We start from the raw sequence: 20,244 nt of genomic DNA on the forward strand, positions 1-20,244 counted from the left end.
CATTCCTGTACCCGTGAAAATCTACGAAAGCAATATATATATATATATATATATATATATATATATATATATATATATATATATATATATATGCCTATGTTACGGTTAACTGCTAAAACATAGAGGCCTTTGACAGTCCCATATCTGAACCAAAGTACTTTATACTTTTGAGTGATGACAGTTACCATTAGGGATTATGAACACTGACTGGTTTATGTATTTTTGCACATTTGCAGTGCAATCCTAAGCATGTTTGCCAAGAAGTAAGTCCCATTAAGCTCAATGGAGCTTACACATCAGTAAATGTATTTAGGATTGCACCCCCTGTAATGTGCAGGATTGTCAATATTCATCATTTTTTACATTAACTGTATTATATGTGTATATGTGTGAAAAGGAATAGTCATAATTATATCTATAGCTATATCTTAACACTAAATGTGTAGTAATTTCTCATGATACAACTTCTATCATCATAGTTTGCTAAATTCCTAAGCCTCTTAAATATTAAGCAAAAAGCAGCAATATAGAGGATCAAATTTTAAAAAATCAATTTGAAATTTACTTAGTAGCCTGATCTTGACCATACCTGTCATCAGCTCACTCCTGTAACCTGATTGTAATTTGGGGAGTTTTATACTATGTCTTTATTATAGCAAGATTTAGATTCGAATTCTTTCTAGCATACAATGGTTTATTTTTCAATTAACTAAGTATTCCCATGCTGAGTATCAAACAATTACAGAATACATTTCATCTAAAACTAAGCGATTTCAAGTCATATTGATTTCAGTTTTCGTAAATTAAAAAAGCTCTTAAATCTCTCACATTGAAATTATTGCTATTGAAAAATGCTTCATTTGCACTGAATTGTGCCCATAGTTCTATAACTATTGATGTTGTTATTCTTATTCTTATTTCTTTTTGGCAGTTTCCTGAGATCCAAGCGACATACTTGCGATTCATTATTTTGTCTGGCTTTGATGCTTTTGTGTCAGTTCATAGGGTGATAGCAGAAGGAATAACACAAGATAGTGAAAACCAAACTTAATGTGCTTCAATCACAACTGTATAAATATTGTACTGATATGTGTATTATAGATTATGTAATCCAAGCATTAAAGTATGCTTTCTAAACTGTGTCTTTTGTATATCTTTGTCACAGACTTTTTTGTTGTTGGTAAATTCTGTTAAACTATGTAGTAAATATGATACCTCTATTCCACTAGAACTCACCACTTCCTTCATCTAGGTTTATAAATGGAGAGTTCCTATTCACTCATGTCCTGACCCCATTTGAGGGACATTCCTGACAACCTCTATTAATCTGAGACTATTTGAAATATTCCCTGCATTTTGGCCACTTCAGTGCTGGAGTGTTAGCCACTGTTATGCATCAAGAGGTCCTCTGACACAAAGAAATTTTACAGTACTGTCAGAGCATTCAAAGTGGAGTGAACCACTTGTGTAAAAATGTTTAGCTATCTGTTTCAGAGGTATCCCTGACAGTTTTGATATCCCCTTTTATGAGTACGTGAAGTTCAAGCTTCTTGACAGAAAGATCAAATCAACATCCGAGCACACCATGCCAAACCCTGGCCAATGCACTTACATCCATTGGATCCCAGTCAAGGTTTGATTTTGCTCAGGATAGCAACCCAGAGGGACAGGGAATAAATTACAAACACCCAAGAAAAACCACAAACTGCTGAATGTAACTGAAACTAATTACTTGGTTTATTTGATATATAAACAATAATAGAGATGAAAAATTGGAGATGATGTGAAATAGAATTATAAATGATACAGAATGCATACAGAAAATAGAATATATAGTAATGAATACAACATATGATTAAATATTTAGGCATTGGATATGATTTGCATATTGATTAACAAATGGCATGCACTGACAAAGCAATCAATCCAAGTGAATAACATAATAGCTATCTCTCTCCAATCGATCTGTTGTAAATAATTCTACGTTCCTAGCATATTAGAGCAATGAAATTCATAGTTCCCAAACAAACAGCAGTAGACCTGATCCTGTAGACCAGACTGTGAAGCAAGGTGGAAAGCAGCAGGAAAGGATAAAACCATAAACCGTGCAACCTTCCCCTCCCCAAATAAAAGATGTAGAAGAACTGAGCATGCCTTTTATATCAATCAGCAAAGGGACTATGGGGCTGGATCTTTCCATTATTTTTTTTTCTTTCAGTTTTACTGTTTGCATGGACAGACTCCCATAAACATGGACTATGTATTACCATAATCCATATGGGAGAAGGAAGAAAGATGAACAAACGGGACCCTGTTGTACAAGTGGTTCTTCATGAAGGGACCTTTGACACACTACCAGCATCAGTTTGCCAAAACATGTTAGGCTCTCACTTTGTTTAGGTGTTGTGGTTGCTTTTCTGCCACTCTGCAGAATGCCAAGTCACTGGAAGCCTTGATTGAAAACAGCAAAAATGTGCACTCAGATTCAAGCAGCTTTCATAGGAAAGAGCCAGGCATGGTACAATGTCCATTTTACTCCATCATGGCTGTTCTACTGTATGCACAGAACATATCGTCATGGTTGGGTGCGATGCACATGTAGGCCAAGCAAGACCCAGATAAGCAATATTTAGGATCAAAAGGACCATATGACTAGTCTCAGATACACAAAGGGCCTTTGAGCTTGCAGTTTCTCGAAGAGTAGCTTTTCACTTCACATGCCATACTGCTTTTGAAACGGGAGATTTCAAGTGTATTTTGGTAATTATGGCAAGGGTGGAGAACCTGTAGCCCTCGACATATTGTTGGAGTCCAGGTCCTATCAGGCTAAGGCAGCATGTTCAACTAAGCATGCTATATGGCATGGGGTTCCCAGTTTGCTTTTTTTAAGCCAAATGTAAAATAATTGCAACAGGTACATTTGTATACTTGGGAATGCTTAGAATATCTTAAGAAGACAGATTCATAGGTAGTGTTAACAACAGCAAATTTATCTACTTGCACTTTGACATGCTTTTGAACTGCTAGGTTGGCAGGAGCTGTGACCGAGCAACGGGCGCTCACCCCGTTGCAGGGATTCGAACCGCCGACCTTATGATCGGCAAGTCCTAGGCTCTGTGGTTTAACCCACAGCGCCACCCGTGTCCCACCAACAACAACAAATAGTGTGCTATAATTGCACACTAGCAAACAACTAGTACACTAACATTGCTAGCTGGACAGATCCACCTAAAATTACAGTATTCCTTCCAAGGCATTTGTTCTAGCAAAGGTCTGAGTTGGATGAATATTCAGGAATCTTCTGGCTTCAAAATCTCTCCTGCATATTATCTATCCAATATAGCATTAGAAAACAGAGAACTTAAAGTGATCTGTTATGGAATAAGCCTCCGTCTTTTACCAATGTAACCACCACCATCCAGCATTCTGTAGTTGGTGTTTCTCCTTTGCTCCTTTTGACAACCACAATATCAAACGATGACACTTAAAAACAACAAGCCTGGAAAGATGGTATGAGACAGATTGATCATAATAATTTAGTATATTGTTTCTGTTAATATTTTTTTTTGTAAATCAAGTCACAGCCCCTTGTTTTAAGCTATGACCATCATAAACAAATATTAATAGAAACAAGACTAACAAACCATTACAATATCTCAGAAATTTTCTATAACCTCCTCGAATAAACATTACAAACGTTAGACATGCTACCCATACCACTGCTCTGTTTTGACTGAGAAAGATAATCTGATCTCCTGCAGAAATAGTCCGTTCTAGCAGAGGAAGCAGCTGCAAGGCAGATGTCCATGCACTAGTGGGATGACATCATGGGTTGTATGTAACCTTTAATCAACAGACTATGATGTTACTGTATTGTTCACATATGAGATTGTTATTAGGCCTGTTTTATAGTTCTAAAGCAGTTTTTCCAAGACTTCACGTACTTCTTCTGGGTGATAATTCCAGGGTCCCACTCCACCCTGTAAAAGAAGAAATACCATTATGTCTCTGAGCAATTTCTAGGGAGGAGGATGCAGGTTGTACAAAAGTGATGAAATTAATTACAGATATTCCTCATCTTCATGAAAAGATATTCCTCATCTTCACTTCATTTAGTGAGACAATATTTGGCATCAGCCAATTATTTAACAATTAGACGTCAAAAATAGAATTCAAAATGGTTTGCAATTATACAAATACTGTATCTCCCAACTAAGTTATTGTTTTCCATCTCCTGTGAGATGAGAGGCAAAATTACACAAGTGATTACACTGGGAGAAAGGGTGAGAAATAAATTCAAGGAACTAAATAAATGCATGCAGTGTTTTTTTGTTAAGAAAAGCAGACTTGGACAGCTGTTGCTCTGAACACATAAGCAGACACATCACCCTCCTGCATTTCCTTCAGGTTCAAGTCACTCCCAAACTGCTTTTTCTCCCACAAGGTCCCAGGTGCTTGTTCATCCTTACAAACAAGTACATGGAATCCCACAGGGAAAGGGGGAAAGGAACTAGGTTTGGAAATCTTAAGCTGGAAGAGGGTTAAACACCCCTTTATCTCTCGTCTGCTCAGCTCAGAATGGCAACCCTCCAAAGCTGATTTCCTTCACACATTTTCCTGCACATATTTACACGTAATGCATATTTTGCAACTGCAGTGGTGCCTCGCAAGACGAAAAGAATCCGTTCTGTGATTCTCTTCATCTAGCGGTTTTTTCGTCTTGCGAAGCAAGCCCATTGACGGATTAGCGGATTAGCGCTATTAGCGGCTTATCAGCTTATCGGATCAGCTGATAAGCAGCTTAGCGGCTTAGAAAAGGGGGGGGAGGAAAGGGAAAAAAACCCGCAAGAACTCGCAAGACATTTTCGTCTTGCGAAGCAAGCCCGTAGGAGATTCGTTTTGCGAAGCACCTCCAAAACGGAAAACTCTTTCGTCTAGCAAGTTTTCTGCCTTGCGAGGCATTCGTCTTGCGGGGCACCACTGTATACAAGCACGAGAGAAACACAGTGTAGTTGCCAGGGTAGCTAATAGAGTGCCCTCCAGATTTTATTGGACTAAAACTGCTGGAGTAAAACTTCTGGAGTCTTTTCTTGAAGGCACTACTCTGGTTACCCCTGCAGTAGATTACTGTATCTCTTTCTCTTTAAGGCGATTCAAGCTGCAGTTCTCATAGGATCAAATCTTGGTAAAGTTAATGACATTTAGAAACAGATTGATAAATTCAGGAGGCCTGCTAAGTCAAGGCGGATTCCAAGTTAACTCTAAAAGAAGACAATGCAGTGGACGTAGTCTCAACTTTCATGAGAAGGTTCTTGGTTGACTGATACAAGGGTAGGAATTATTCCATACTTTTTCTTAATATGATCTAAGGCACTCAGGCTACCCAGACCAACTCTCATGTTGTGATACATGCTGTGCTGATTGCAAGGGTCCTACCAAACTAATAACATTTTTATTACCTTGTAGATAATATTTCCTTTTTGAAGGACATAAAGCCTTTCTGGTAGAGCTGCATACTTGGAACTGCTTAGGTTCTCCATTGTGTCTACAACCACTGGACATGAGGGATTCTCTTTCAGTAGGATCTGTGCAGCCTGGATACGATCTTGGAGGGTTTGATGACTTTTAATTGCAATATTGTTCTTAAAAGCCCATCCATCTAAAGCAAACAGCATGATTAGGCAAATCATATAGCATCTAGACATAGCAACATTTATTAATATCCTTCAGAATTGTAATTGTATGTCGGAGTATTAAGTTGGATAATAAAATTTATATTTTAATCTAGTTTTTACTGATTTATAAATGAGGCAAGCTTGGCAAAAGGTGGTATTCAACTTAAGTTTTCTTCAGAGTAGATCTATTAAAATTATTGAACCTAACTTTGCCATGTTTATTAATTTCAGTGGGTGCATTCTCAGTGAAACTTAGTTGAATACCACCCAAAGTATTTAAGTCCTCATTTTTAAAATTGATGTGGCTAACCAAGCACCCTAGTTTTGAAGCATTTGTTTTGATTTTCAATACTGAGACCAAAAGGTTAACATATTTAGAGGCATACAAACACTTTCTTGCATCTTCTAATCCCTTGTAAGAAATTAACAATTAAAACAGATATGGGGAATCTGTGACCTTCCAGATATTGTTGGACTACAACTCCCATCATCCCTGACCATTGACCATGGTTGGCTATGGCTGATGGGAGTAGGAATCCAACAACATCTGGAGGATCACTTGTTCCCTGTTCCTGAATTTAAAATATGCTATAGTAGTTTAGTTACTGTCTATGTGCTATGACAGTAATGGGGCACCTGAGGCCCAGGGGTGAGGGCAAATGTGGCCTTCCAGGCCTCTCTATCTTACCCTTAAAACTATCCCCAAGTGATACGCCCTCCTCAGCCATGCTCCTCACCAGCCCTGATTTGTACCCTCCTTGAGTGTTTTTGCTTGACAGGATAGAGGATAGAGAGGGATGTGTGAATGTGTGTAAAAATTACCCATAGTAATCTTACTTTACCTGAGGCATGAGCTTCTTCAATGTAGATTATAAGGAAATCTGCTGCAAATCTGAAGTCTTCGATGAGCTTCTTGAATTTGCCAAATTTGAACATAAATGAAGGTCAGGTACAGCTTCCAAATGCCAAGACCAAAGGCCTCGTTTCTGCAACAGACATAAGCAGTCTTCAAAGTGTAATGAAACTAGAATTATAGTGTTTCCCTTAAAAAGTACCAGTCAAGAATTCTTCCACATTCCTTGTACGCAGTGTGGTGTAGTGGTTAAGAGCGGTAGTCACGTAATCTGGGGAACCGGGTTCGCTTCCCCGCTCCTCCACCTGCAGCTGCTGGGTGACCTTGGGCCAGTCACACTTCTCTGAAGTCTCTCAGCCCCACTCACCTCACAGAGTGTTTGTTGTGGGGGAGGAAGGGAAAGGAGAATGTTAGCCGCTTTGAGACTCCTGAAGGGGAGTGAAAGGCGGGATATCAAATCCAAACTCTTCTTCTTCTTCTTCTTCCTATGGGGACGCAAACCTTGGGAGACAAGCAGGATGGCGTTCTACTAATGTATCCCATTACAGCAAGGATTTCTGCTTGCACAATGGGACTTCCTCTGCTCCTCTGTGCACACCCTGCACCCTCCTCAAATCTGTTCCATTGGATTAGGGAAACCCATAGAATGCATTTAATGGGAGAGGGGGAGGAGAAGCGGATGGAACAATTGCCTTAGCTCTATGCCGGATTCCACACATACACTTTCCAGTATGCTAAGGGTGCTTCCATTTATCCTGCAACTCAAATGGGCCACCTACAACCTCATAGAATCATATAACTGAAGAGCTGGAAAGGACCACAAGGGTCATCTAGTCCAACCCCAGAAATGCAGGAATCTTTTCACCAATGTGAGGCTTGAACCCATGACCCTGAGATTAAGCGTATCATGCTCTACTGGCTGAGCTAGCCATTATGATCTTCATGGTATCTATTAAGTTGTGGGTGAACATATCAGACGACACAGAGATTCTTCAAACAGCTCTTGTTTATTCACAGGCCAGGCCAGAACTGAAGGGTTCAGCCATCTTGCTTATATAGAGCTCCACTACAATGCAACAGTAACAACTTTCTGTAACTATCCAATCACTGAACGTCACTTTCAATTCCTTATTTGCATATGTGGACCTGAGTGAAAACTATCTACAGTATCCCCCTACTGGCTCAGGGTGAGAACTTCAGTACAGTGGTACCTCGGCTTACATACGCTTCAGGTTACATATGCTTCAGGTTACAGACTCCGCTAACCCAGAAATAGTACCTCAGGTTAAGAACTTTGCTTCAGGATGAGAACAGAAATTATGCTCTGGAGGCGCGGCGGCAGTGGGAGGCCCCATAGGCTAAAGTGCTTCAGGTTAAGAATAGTTTTGGGTTAAGAACGGACCTCTCCAGAACGAATTAAATACTTAACCTGAGGTACCACTGTACATAACAGTATCACCCTTTCATGACAGTCTATGAAATATCTTTCTTTGGTTCTTATTCCAAAACACATTTTGCCTCAGTCATACTCAACAGCCAAGAATGCACAGACCATACAGTGTAAGTTTTGAGAATGCGCATATGCATGCTTTGACTTTTCTGTGCATTTTAAAGACAGTGCAGTTACTTATTAGAAAGTGCAGCTTAATGATTGAAGAGTATGTTGTAAGAGAGAGCAAAGTCTGTTTGTTCTTTCTCCTGACAGTCCATTTGGGCAACCTGGAGCTTTAGTAATCACTGCCTCTTTTCTAAACCCACATCATGTACTTAAAACAAATTCAATGCATTTTCAAAGCACATGGTTACCGGAAACTGTCATTTTCTCTCCTCCCTCTTGCCAGAACTACAATTCCTTACACCCTTACCAGTCCCCATAATTCTTTGAGGGAAGTTATGTGCTTTGAATGTATGGTCTAGATCTGACCAGGGAGAAGAGAGTCTGAGATCTGCTGCTTACTTACTGGAGTTCTTCTCAAGTCATTAATATGCACATGAATGAAAGACCTTGCCATTTCACCACCCAATTTGTTCACAGTTAATTCCAGATAGTTATATCTGGCCTGAGTTGTTTTGTGCCTTTTGTAACCTTCCCCAATTTTCTCAATATGTTCTGGCTCAATTCAGGCTGCACACCAACCCACTTAATTATTGTTTAATGTGGTGTCTAAATTGTCAAACCATGGTTCACGATAAGCTAACAGTACAGAATCAGAAACCATGTTTTGAAATGAGTTGCCAAACGGCAGTTTGTGTTAACAAATACCAGGAGACCTTTAAAAATATTCAACTTACCATGCATGAAGTCCCGTATGTGACGTATTTCCCCTGTAAAATCTACTAGAGGGGTGTTAGGAGCAGGACACCCTTGAGACACTTCGTCTTCTAGCCTTTGCCATCTGACTTTCAAGACGAAGAGTAAGTACTGGAAACTGAAGAAAGTTGGACCCCAGTTTTCATAGTCGAAATTGGGGTTTCTTGCCATGCTGCTCTTTCCCCCTTGTTTCAAAATATATCTCTTCGCGGTAGCTGGGAATAAGATCAAGCAGATTTTACCAACAGCCGTAAAGAAGCACACTTCAAAGAGAATCCAGAACTTTTGCACCAATGTCCTGATTTTGAACATCTTGCCAGAAAGAGAGACTGCTGTGTTGTGCAAAGTTGAGAGAGAGGGAAAGTAGATGAAATAGCTTAGCTTTTGAACATGCATATGCAAGACTTCTGCTATTGGCTCACCAACTGCCAACTGCCATTCTAAAGGTTACGGTAAATGAAATGTTAATCAGAATAAATCATTTGTAGTTTCCAGGAATCAAGGGTGTATCCCTTCTGCTGTGCTGTGGGGTTTGTACTTGTTCCAATAGTATTTGGTGCACCAATTATTACTGCTGGAGGATTCAGAACCAGGATCACATTTTAGAATTATTTAATTTGTTTGAACTGAGAAATATGAACAGGAATTACATTTTTTTGTTTGTTTTTTTTAATCAGAATTCCTGACCCCCCCCCCACTTGACTTCTTTTTAAAAGTAAGTGTGGCCCTTGTGCATATCAGCTGTATGGATAATTCCCATCTCCCTTTAATATCCTATTGTTATTTGTATTGTTCATGTACTGCTGCACTTGCTCTCACAACAGCCACTGTTCCCATTTCACATATACAGTAAAAGCAGAATGCTTGAGGCTGTGTGGCAGCCGAGGACTTCTGTTTACTTTTAACAGCTGGGCAATCCAACAAGCATAAAGATTACGGTAAGTAACAGGTAGAGTTTGGTCTATTCATTGCGTCTCTTAACAACACGGTTGTGAAAGACGAGAGAGCTGCCGGGAAGAAAACAAACCTGTTTATCGGCGTCGCCCTCCTCAGTTCCCACACACCTCTTTTGGAGCGAGCGTTTCTTCATCACTTTAAGGGAAGATGTAACAGTTTGCTCCGCCTTCAGGGGCTGAAAGCTTCCTAGCGAGATCATTAAGGAGGGTCGTGTGAAGGCGGTACTGCGTGAAATCATGGTGCGAGAAGGAGGGAAAGAGGCTGTCTGAATGAGTAACCAGTTCAAGAACCTGCAGGCAGGCAGCCCTTGGAGCTTACTCCCAAGGGAGCATGCATAGGATTGCAGTTTGTCCTTTACAAGCAGCTCTGCAAAAGGCAGAGCTGCAGCTTGGAAGGTTAACAGTTACATTTATCGCGGCATAAGCTTCCGCACCCCTAATCTCATCTGCCACGACAAATCTGCTGGGCTTTATAAGGCGCCCGGTGCCAACTGGAGGCGCTGCTCGCTTTCTCTTTAAAGGGAGGGGACAGGAGAGCGACAGAGAGACGCGCCGGTCGGCTCGGGCCTCTTAAAGGGCGCCCTGTCTCTTTAAGGAGGAGAGAAGTTAAGGCAGCCGCCGAGCCCTTGCCGTTTCCGGCAACACAGGCCCTCGGTACGTAGCGTCCCTTTTTTGGCACCGGGAGGTAGTGGCCGCGGCGCCGCCTCGTGGAGTGGGTGGGTGGGAGGGAGGGAGAGGGTCCATCCTGCGGCCTGGCCTAAAGGGAGGCTTCACACGTTAGGGGGAAAAGGAAAGAGAAAGACCCGTGTCGGCTCCCTGGTGCGCAGACCCCACGTTCGAATGATGCAGCCGGGGGCTTATTCATTGCGCCCAAATAGGACCGCAGGGAAGGGAAGCGATGGCTGCTGCCCCTCTCTTCCCGCCATAAGAGGCATCTCTTAATACAGATGGGTCCCTCCTTCGTGTCCTTTAACCGCCTTAGCAGTGCCAAGGGTGGGTTTTCTCCCTCGAAGCCACCTTTATGGCATTAAATATGGAAGCGGCGGTGATTTGCATGGAACCGGGAAGTGATTTTGGGCTGACACATAGATAGGTAACGAGCGCAAGGCTCCTGGTTACATCAAGGCTTGTCTCTTGCTACGTCTTCAGTCTCCATGTAATAAAAGCGTATTTGCTTGGAAGTTAGCTTCATGGGTTCCCCAAAAGCACTGCAGGGTTGGGTATTTTTTTTTGGGGGGGGGGCGCTGTTAGGCACTGGGTAGTTTTTTCTTTCCCTGCTGGAAGACTGCAGTGGCCAGAATACCTGCCTGCCTGCTTTCCCATACCTTGGCCACTACAGATTTCCAGTATGATATTCCGTCAGCAACCTTAGGACTTGAAAGATAAAGCAGCACGAAACTGCTTCTAAGGAAGTGCCCCTAGATTTTGTGTATGTGGTGTAAGAAGCAGCAAGAGCACCAGGAAAGATACTGGGGGGCTAATGCTACTGTAAAGGTACCTCTGGGGCTGTGACCACATAGTAAGACAGCCATCCAGGGCAACCGCCGCTGTATGGATCTGGCAGCTTTTCACCATACCACAGTAAATCACCAAAGAGAATCATTGGCAGTGGTGCAGATTTTGACATGCTTACAGATACAGTGCAGCCTTCATCCTGTGTGTTTGTGACTTTTTGTTGCCTTGCACAAGGCAAAGATGACTAATATATTATTTAAAAAGTACAGTAGGAATCACATTTGGATTTCTAGCAGACATCAGGTTGCTTTTTTGTTTGTGTGATTAAGGCCTTAGACTTTTGAGTTTGCTTTTTGTAATCTAGTTTATTATATTAATTGCCAGAAAGGTATTTGCACCCAGGTCAGTTGGCTTGTATGTTTCTATTTAAAAAGCTGTAGTAAGGAGGGATTGCTTTCCTTTCCCCCTATTATAGTCTGCCTGAGCCGTTTATTTGCGATCCTCGGATGAAGGGTGGTATAGAAATTTAGCAAATAATAATAATTCTGCCCGTTATATCCATATTTATATCATTCTCCTTATTGCTTGTAGCAATCTAGATGAAGTGGACTAATCTTGTTGGGAGTCTATCTGAAGGTTTCTTCAGATTTCCAGGATGTTTCATAGATTCTAAAGCTCTGTGATTCAGTTTTGTCAATATGTGAATAATAAAGTTCCATTTTTAATTTGAAATTGTATTTAATCTGCTTCATGTTTTCCAGCTATTTTTCACTTCTGAGCACTTCGTTGGGACATTGGTGCATGAATGGCAACTGTGGATGACCTAAAGTTTCATGGTAACTTATAAAATTACACTTAAAGTCTCTGAATTATTCTGCAGTATGTGCATGGAGCCATTGCATTAATGCCACTTATATAATTAATCCATGTTTCATAATGCACAGTCTTGTGAGCTCAACATTACTGCTGATTGTTTTAAAAGCAGCATTTATCAGTTATGGAACTGAGCTCAGTTGTCTCTACATAATGGGAATAGTGATAGAGCATTTTGCACACGAAGAGTGCATTAAGTAATAGCTTAAAGTTCTGCCAGTTTGCTAGGTGCTTATTCTAATTAGGACTGAAAGCCCAGTTACAGTTCCTACAGTTAGGTAGTATGCCACTGGTTCAAATGTACAGAAAGCCGACAGTTACAGCAGACAAGTAGGAGGAGTGACTCCTTTTGGAGCTTGCCATTGGTGAAAATTGCAGTAGATGTGAACTGTTTCTGTTCTGGCAATCTACTGCAGTTCTAATTACTTAAAATGTGTGTGGGTTTATACCATTAGTATTAATTAATTGCACCTATTGATTTATGTTTCTGTGCTGCTCCCCTTTCAATATGCACTAGTTCAAATAGCCTTTCTGTCTAGTGAACTCAACCCTAGGGTGTAGATTCAGGTCTGCCATCAGCTAGTGGGCAGGAGGTAGACCAGCAGCACATCTTACTCGGAAAAAACAAAATCTTTTTAACTGAGCGCCAACACAAGCTTTGCAACATATTGATGGGAGAGCCCTACTAATTTCACACAGTTGCATGCCCTGACAGTTAGCAATGTGAAAATCTAAACTTTATTGGAATGATTTGTTTTTCAGAATTTGATGATGCAGCCAATTTGTTGGCAGCAAATCCGGATGCTGTCACAATAAGCATTGATGAACCAGCTGAGAAACCAAAAACAAAGCACGGACATCTGCAAGATTCTGGGAGAGAGGAGGATGATGAGCTATTGGGGACAGATGATTCTGATAAGACTGAGGTTAGAGGACAATGTAAAGATGTTTTCTGACAAACTGATTTTCCTCCTCAAGCTTTTAATTAGTATTTTAAATAAATTGAATATGTTGTGTGTAAATAGCAGCAGAAGCCACTCGAGGTAGTCATCTGTGAGAAGGAGAAAACATAGGATAGTCCTTGACCAGGCTGCTCTGTAGCAAAAAGATTGTATTCCTGAGAAGTTTAATACCCCAGACAGGGTGTTCGATGGGTAGGCACAGTATTGGAAGATATCTCATGGGGTGTAGGTTGGAATGGGGATAGGAGAGCTTTTTTGTTATCATTATTCACTTGCTGTTTCTCTCTGTTAGCCCTGAGCTGGTTTGTGAAAGTGCTCTTGTACTTCTTACAATCTCAGGTGGTAAGCACTACATTAATGGTTTGGGGCACTTGTATATGGAAGCAGATATCGAAGAAAAATAAGTAACTTCAGAATATTCCCTGTGAAAACTGTTCTACGTGGCTTGTTGGTACCCTTTTATTGAATTGCTTTCTACTGAATTGCTTTCTTTCTAGCCACTGGAAGATTTGTTCAGTGGCAATACTTTCCCTGCTTTGACCAGAAGTGTGGGAATCCTCTGTAGTGCTGTGTGTGGTTTTCCCACAGGACTGCAAATTGGAAGAGATTATATACAACACATATAACAGGCAGTGATGAAATAGATACTTCCTGAGTGGAGTGGCTAGAGTTGACTGAAGGACATGTTGTTGGTACCAGCTTGTCTGAACTTGTGGCCTGACAATACCACACACACTGGTTCAGAAAGATGGGCTTGGAGAATTAGCAGGGTGGTAACAATAATATATTTGGCATACATTTTGCTGAAAATTCTTCTTCTAAGTTGAAATGTCTTTTCCCACTTTGTTCAAAGATATTTGCAATTCCCATGAGTTAAAAAGACCTGCCTGTTAAAATGACACGCTAATACTGAATTAGCAATCTTTTTCTTTTCTTCTAAAATTTCAGTTGCTTGCCGGACAGAAGAAAAGCGCCCCATTCTGGACATTTGAGTATTACCAAACATTTTTTGATGTCGATACATACCAGGTTTGTAATCTGCAGTAATGTCTCTATTTAGGCACCATGCAAAAGTGATCTTCAGCTTGCTTTTTTGTGCATAACAGAGTTGGTGGTGGATACTATCTGTAACTGTTCAGAGTTTATCATGTTTCCATATTCACAGGTCTCCAAACAAAAAAAAGTGCAAATGAGTCATTCTTTTTGAAAATGTATCTGGCCTGTTGCCTCTCCCTGCCACTTGAAATTGCCAATACCAAATCAATGCATGTGTGATTACTACTTTTGTAGCACTATTATAATAATTATCAGCAGAGTTTGCTGTGCACTTCAGTCTCTGGAGTTCTGTCCACAAATGCAACCTGTTATTCACAGTGCCACATGCTTGCACCCTTTACTACCATGTGCTGAGTCATCAAATTTCAATGGCAGCTTAACTGTGGATGTTAACTATGGAAATAATAGGACAAGTGTTATGCAGCAGTATAGCAAGCAGGCGGGGAGGAGGGTTAAGCAAACCATTCTTACAACTGAAGCAAGAAGAAAATACAGAGGGGATATGCAGACAACTGTGCCATTTCAAGCACTCAAAGCAATTATCTAGTTCAGATGTCACAATAATTTAATTAAATAATTTAATAAAAATCATTTATCTCCAGTCAAATGTTTTCTATTACTTTTATTAGGTCCTCGACAGAATCAAAGGTTCTGTTTTTCCAGTACCAGGGAAAAACTTTGTAAGACTGTATATTCGAAGTAATCCAGATCTTTATGGTACGTGCAAATGCTAAAATTGTCATAAAGGAACTTAATTTTTTCCCAACACTGGGTCAGCCAGTCAGAATAAATGATCTTTTGCTTTTGTTTCCACTAAGGTCCCTTTTGGATATGTGCCACGTTAGTCTTTGCCATTGCTATCAGTGGCAACCTTTCAAAATTTTTCATTCATCTGGGCAAACCTGATTTCCATTATGTGCCTGAATTCCGAAAAGGTTTGTGTTAAAAGCTGTATTCCAAATACATTTGAATTCCTGATGGTTCACTGTTCTAGCTAAGATAACATAAGAAGAAATTTAAGATAGTTTGCCACCATATAAAAGGTTTTGTTCCAAAGTACATGGCAGTTCAAGATGCTAAGTTCACCACCAAACTAGAACCAAGGAAGAGGCTGTAGATATGGTGTGTATAATATTGCCTGACCTAGACTGAGAGCTTAGGCAAGTGAAGACAGGAATGGCTTAGGGAGCAGCCAGGCAGATCTGGGTGACTGTAGGAGAAAGCATGTATCAGGTAATTGCTCTTAGTTATGTATGGGTGTTGTGTTATAGAGGCTCAGTAACTTTGGCAGCCTAATTCAGTGTTCAATTTCTCTTACTGAGTGACAGAGATAACAGAGGCATTTTTTAAGGTGTAGCCTGTGAGACCTGATTTCAAAAGGTTAACTGCTGCCAGATGATTATCAATCAAACACAGAGTAATGCAGCCAACTGTTATATAGTTTTAATTTACATCCTTTGAGGTCAGTATTTCTATGATGTGATAGCCTTGATTATTTTGCTGTGATTCTGAATGCTGAAATAAATCTCTTTACAGTGTCCATAGCTGCTACAGCCATCTATGCATATGCTTGGCTAGTTCCTCTAGCTCTCTGGGGATTTCTTATGTGGAGAAACAGTAAAGTTGTGAACATTGTATCCTACTCATTTCTTGAGATTGTCTGCGTTTATGGCTATTCACTTTTCATTTATATTCCAACAGCGGTAAGTTCAATTTAAAGAATTCCTGAGTATATGAAGAGAGTCTTGAGGAAGTGCTGAATAAATTGTTTTGATTTATTTATAATATGAACAGATCAATACGGATTGTTGACATTTTATATGGGAAGTTTAGATGAGAAGTCCATGCATGGCCTGCTTAATTCACCTTGGAAATACTGGACAAAATTCACTGAGATTTGCCCTAAACTGCAGAAATGTGCATACATAATTTAATCTGAACTAAGGAAGGGATGCTTCTTGCTGTTCCCTCCAGCTGTTATGCGCATGGATTCCATGCACTATGCTGTTTCAAGTGGCTACACTGCGGAACACTTTTCTGTAGGGCTGCTGCTTGAACATGGGTGCCATCTGAGATGCTGTTGGAATCTTTTGACAGATCTTTTTTTTTTTTTGAGACCCCCTTAGTTGACAAATGAAACAAAAAAATTGTGTATAGAGTATCATCACTATCTTAACTTGTTGAAGGAAGGGAGGGGTTGATGGTGGATTTTGGACAGTAGCAATGCAGAGTATTTTCCTGGAAATAGCCATTGCCTACTGTTCAATACAGGGACGCGGGTGGCACTGTGGATTAAACCACAGAGCCTAGGGCTTGCCGATCAGTAGGTTGGCGGTTCGAATCCCCATGACAGGGTGAGCTCCCGTTGCTCGGTCCCTGCTCCTACCAACCTAGCAGTTCGAAAGCACGTCAAAGTGCAAGTAGATAAATAGGTACCACTCCAGCGGGAAGGTAAATGGCGTTTCTGTGTGCTGCTCTGGTTCGCTTAGTCATGCTGGCCACGTGACCTGGAAGCTGTATGCCGGCTCCCTCGGCCAATAAAACGAGATGAGTGCCGCAACCCCAGAGTTGGCCATGACTGGACCTAATGGTCAGGGGTCCCTTTACCTTTACCCTTGCTGTTCACTACACAGCTAAGTGCCACGTAAGTGCCATTTACATGTAATGTATTCCAATATGCATCATTGTGCACTGTGTTGTGGGCCACAGTTCTAGATTATGTCTTGAAGAGCAGCCAGTTTATAAGTTTACTCAGTATTGAGTTCAAGACATTGGTTATATATAGAAACCGTTTGTGGGTGCTCTTACTAATTTTCTCATTAAAATCTAGAAAATTGTTTTTCTGTAAGATTTTATCTGATTCAAACCAGCAAAAACTGGAACTGCATTTCCTTTCTTTTTCTTTACAGATATTGTGGATTATTCCGCAGAAAGCTCTCAGATGGGTTTTGGTGGTATTTGCTTTGTGCCTTTCAGGATCTGTCTTAGTGATGACATTTTGGCCTGCTGTTAGAGATGACAACCGAAGAGTTGCAGTGGCTACAATTGTGACGGTGGTGCTTCTCAATGCCTTGCTTGCTGTTGGTTGCTTGGTATGACAGTTGTTTCCTAACTTTTCAGTAGTTTTTTCTTAGGTCAGTTTTCATGAACAGTTAAAAGCTTCACCTATGGAGACCTTTATTCATGGAGAAAATCTGCAATCCTCACAAATAAATGTGGTTGTACTTACTGTAAATAACTCTAGAAATGGGTAGGATTTTAAAAATAGGATTTCTGTACCAAGTCATGTCTACAAATGCCTATCAGTGACTGGCTTAAACGCTGTTTAAGTGGCTAAGTGTTCCTATATTGGAGTAGGGATAAAACCAGTAGGTTGAACATGCTTAAATCCCATGCCTTGAGCACTTACTTGCTTGTGTAAACTTTTTTGGCTTTTTTTCATATAATTAATTGATGCTATAATCTGTTTTTGTTTCATTTGTTCACTAAATCAATATAGTCAGTATTGCAGTCATCTTTTAAAATCCAGTGGTAAAGCTAATGGTTGTATTAAATCTTCCCTGCCCACATAAGCAATACAAATGTAAAAACTACAGTATAAAGGTTAACCTGTGATATTCGTAATATACTATTGTCCCTTCTTCTCACCTTCCCCAATAATGTAGGCATACTTTTTTGATGCCCCTGAACTGGATCTTGTTATGCCAACTACTGCGCTTCCACAAAATGTAACAATAAGAGCAATAAAGGAACAGTAACAAAGGTAAGCATTTCAAAAGTTACGCCCTGTGTTGGTGGTCTTGCTATAACTCGCTTCAACTTAAGCAGTGATGCTTGTTGGGTCGAATTCTATGTTAAGTGTGCTTGGGTTCTCAGGTGGGTCTTCTAATTACATCCTTGCTTGATGTGCTTGTGCCACAGCAGCTGTGATGACACACTGCACAAGGCAAGTGTGGCACTGCTGGACAAATTAAGCAGCCTTTTAATTCCCCTCGCCATCATGAATGAATTTCAGCAACTCACCTATGCAGGGAAAACTCAATATATGAGCCTGGAGACACCAGTAGGATAGAGGCAAAATGCCCCTAGTAGCCCTGAACCTTAAAAATCAATTTTGCTTACAACTGCATAGTATCTTGTGATGATTCTTGGTCACAGTGAAGTGTGAGAAAATGCTGTAAACCCACTTATCACTCCCCACCCTCCCATTTAGACAAAGTATATCTGACAGTTCTCTACATGATAGCATACCGAGGCAGTCACGTTTAATTAGCCAACAGGCTTGCTTCAGTGTTTATCTGTATCCTTCTGGGTGCATTTCATGGATATGATCATTTTTTGTTACTGGGTGAATATTTCTACAGATTAGAATTAGAACTGGAATACATGAGGGCCCACATCCAAAATCTGAATATGTTCTATTAAAATAAAAATGGACCTTTGCAACGTATCTGGTACAATTAAAACACATTAACAAACCTGCAACAAAACTAAGAAGTGCTTCAGAACAAGGACAAATGCAAGTTTACAGGTTTTTCTCTTCTTTCTAAGTTTTTTATTCTGGACAAATTGTGTAGACAGTAGCAAAGATGCTCTAGAACTTGATATCTTCAGCATTCTGTATTTTAGATTCATAATACTAGCTTGCTTGTCTTTCCCTCCTCAGATATATATTTCTTCATCTGTGGGATATTGCTTTATTGGGGCTTTCCCATATTGAAAAAAAGAAAACCCAAAAGATCTGAAAAGAAGTATCAGCGAAAGCCAGAAGTTCTTAATGACACATCAGCAGAACCATCTAAATTCATAGTACCTCACCCTTGAATGATCAACTAGTAATGGACTTAGCTGAAATTCTGCTCTGTTGAAGCAAAAGATAAAAAAAGGTTTCAGTTCAGTGGAATCAATTTCACCTGGAGATTTGAATCCTAAAAATTTCAGCGGTAGATTTAAACCCTAATAATTTATTATTTTTTTATCTTCTGTATAAGTCTTGTTTTGTCCTCAAATAAAAATGACTCAAAATGCCACCATTTCTAAATATTTCTTCCCAAAAGCCTGTATATTTTGCTGTATTTAGAATACATCATCAGCATCCACAGGATTTTGGGGGGGAGGATGGGAGCATATGCATACAAACATAGTTATAGCTGACCAAGTTTTGCTCAGAAAAGACCAATTTAAATTAGTGGACCCAAGTTAGTCATGTTCATTCATTTCAGAACGTCTACTCTAAGTGAGACTAGCATTAGATACAAACCATAATATTTTTATGAGTTTGTGGATCCCAGCCCTCTATAATCCCTGGACCTAGGAGGTGTTAGATTTAATCAAGGCTTGTGCGTTAAGCTGAGTGCTAGACACTTCTGATTCCTGGATGCAGCAAGTGTCAACAGCTAATTAAGCCAGGCTAGCATCCTGGGCGATGGGCCATTAAGAGGACCAAGGATCAAAGTGCTTGTTGTGCTAGATTGGCAAAAGGCGGGCCTTCCCTCCATCAACAGATAAAGGCAGAGTTTAGAGAAGAGGAGTTAGGAAAACTGTAAGCTGGAGAGACAGCGAGGTGGGTGGGAGAGCAATGTTTGATGTCTGTCTGAATCCAAGGCTGTGACTATGAGAGAAGACCCTTTTGGGGGGTCTGCTGTGAGCCCTTCCATCGTAGGCTCAGGTTGTATATATGTGTAAATAAACCATACTATCATAAAGACACCACAGTCTCTGCTGTGTCTCATTTCCAAAAGGAAACATGGACCCCGGGTAAGCGCATGGAACCCTTGGGATCTTCCACCGCTCAGAGATTGGGGTGGCATGCAACTATATATACCAGGGCCAGCCCACCCATGAGACCAGGTGAAGCAACCAGTTTGTTGACTGCAAGGGTGACAGTCAACCTAGCAGTTCGAAAGCACGTCAAAAGTGCAAGTAGATAAATAGGTACCGCTCCGGCGGGAAGGTAAACGGCGTTTCTGTGCACTGCTCTGGTTCGCCAGAAGCAGCTTAGTCATGCTGGCCACATGACCCGGAAGCTGTACGCCGGCTCCCTCGGCCAATAAAGCGAGATGAGCGCCGCAACCCTAGAGTCGGCCACGACTGGACCTAATGG

At 40.7% G+C, this 20,244-nt stretch overlaps 3 protein-coding genes across 6 annotated transcripts in view; 2 read left to right on the plus strand and 1 right to left on the minus strand.

The window, feature by feature from the left end:
* IFT25 (intraflagellar transport 25) overlaps positions 1-20,244 on the plus strand; it is a 31,403-nt gene that overhangs the window by 6,618 nt on the left and 4,541 nt on the right. The window contains exon 5 of one of the 2 annotated variants that reach the window (XM_082225715.1): positions 932-1,137. The exons of the other annotated variant lie outside the window; for it this stretch is intronic. Coding sequence (XP_082081841.1) covers positions 932-1,051 — 120 coding nt within the window. The 3' untranslated portion in view covers positions 1,052-1,137. Of the gene's footprint in view, positions 1-931; positions 1,138-20,244 lie in introns of those variants that run through there. 2 annotated transcript variants of the gene reach the window in all.
* On the minus strand, positions 3,170-9,230 carry DIO1 (iodothyronine deiodinase 1). The gene is made up of 4 exons (XM_082225726.1): positions 8,821-9,230; positions 6,518-6,661; positions 5,460-5,659; positions 3,170-3,980 (listed from the first exon to the last, which is right to left on the minus strand). The coding sequence occupies exons 1-4, from the start codon at positions 9,149-9,151 to the stop codon at positions 3,915-3,917; spliced, it is 741 nt and encodes a 246-aa protein (XP_082081852.1). The 5' UTR covers positions 9,152-9,230; the 3' UTR covers positions 3,170-3,914.
* YIPF1 (Yip1 domain family member 1) lies at positions 10,032-19,171 on the plus strand. Of its 3 annotated transcripts, none has more exons than XM_082225707.1 (10): positions 10,032-10,449; positions 12,012-12,086; positions 12,886-13,049; positions 14,034-14,114; positions 14,771-14,858; positions 14,960-15,076; positions 15,678-15,844; positions 17,051-17,233; positions 17,807-17,904; positions 18,808-19,171. In XM_082225707.1, exons 2-9 carry the CDS (start codon positions 12,056-12,058, stop codon positions 17,897-17,899), a joined length of 924 nt encoding a protein of 307 aa, XP_082081833.1. In that variant the 5' UTR covers positions 10,032-10,449; positions 12,012-12,055; the 3' UTR covers positions 17,900-17,904; positions 18,808-19,171. The 3 variants fall into 3 exon arrangements, with proteins under 3 accessions (XP_082081833.1, XP_082081835.1, XP_082081834.1); XM_082225709.1 differs by lacking the exon at positions 10,032-10,449 and adding an exon at positions 10,613-10,788; XM_082225708.1 differs by lacking the exon at positions 10,032-10,449 and adding an exon at positions 10,834-10,888.

The sequence above is a fragment of the Podarcis vaucheri genome, assembly GCF_965113315.1.
Source record: "Podarcis vaucheri genome assembly, chromosome: 6".
NCBI lineage: Eukaryota > Metazoa > Chordata > Lepidosauria > Squamata > Lacertidae > Podarcis > Podarcis vaucheri.

Bases quoted from the DNA above. Each gene is read 5' to 3' on its own strand.
- YIPF1 (XM_082225707.1), top strand. From the start codon at position 12,056: ATGGCAACTGTGGATGACCTAAAGTTTCATG. The intron at 15,845-17,050 runs GTAAGTTCAATT...TTTTCTTTACAG, and splicing joins TCATTTATATTCCAACAGCG to ATATTGTGGATTATTCCGCA. The intron at 17,234-17,806 runs GTATGACAGTTG...CCAATAATGTAG, and splicing joins TGCTTGCTGTTGGTTGCTTG to GCATACTTTTTTGATGCCCC.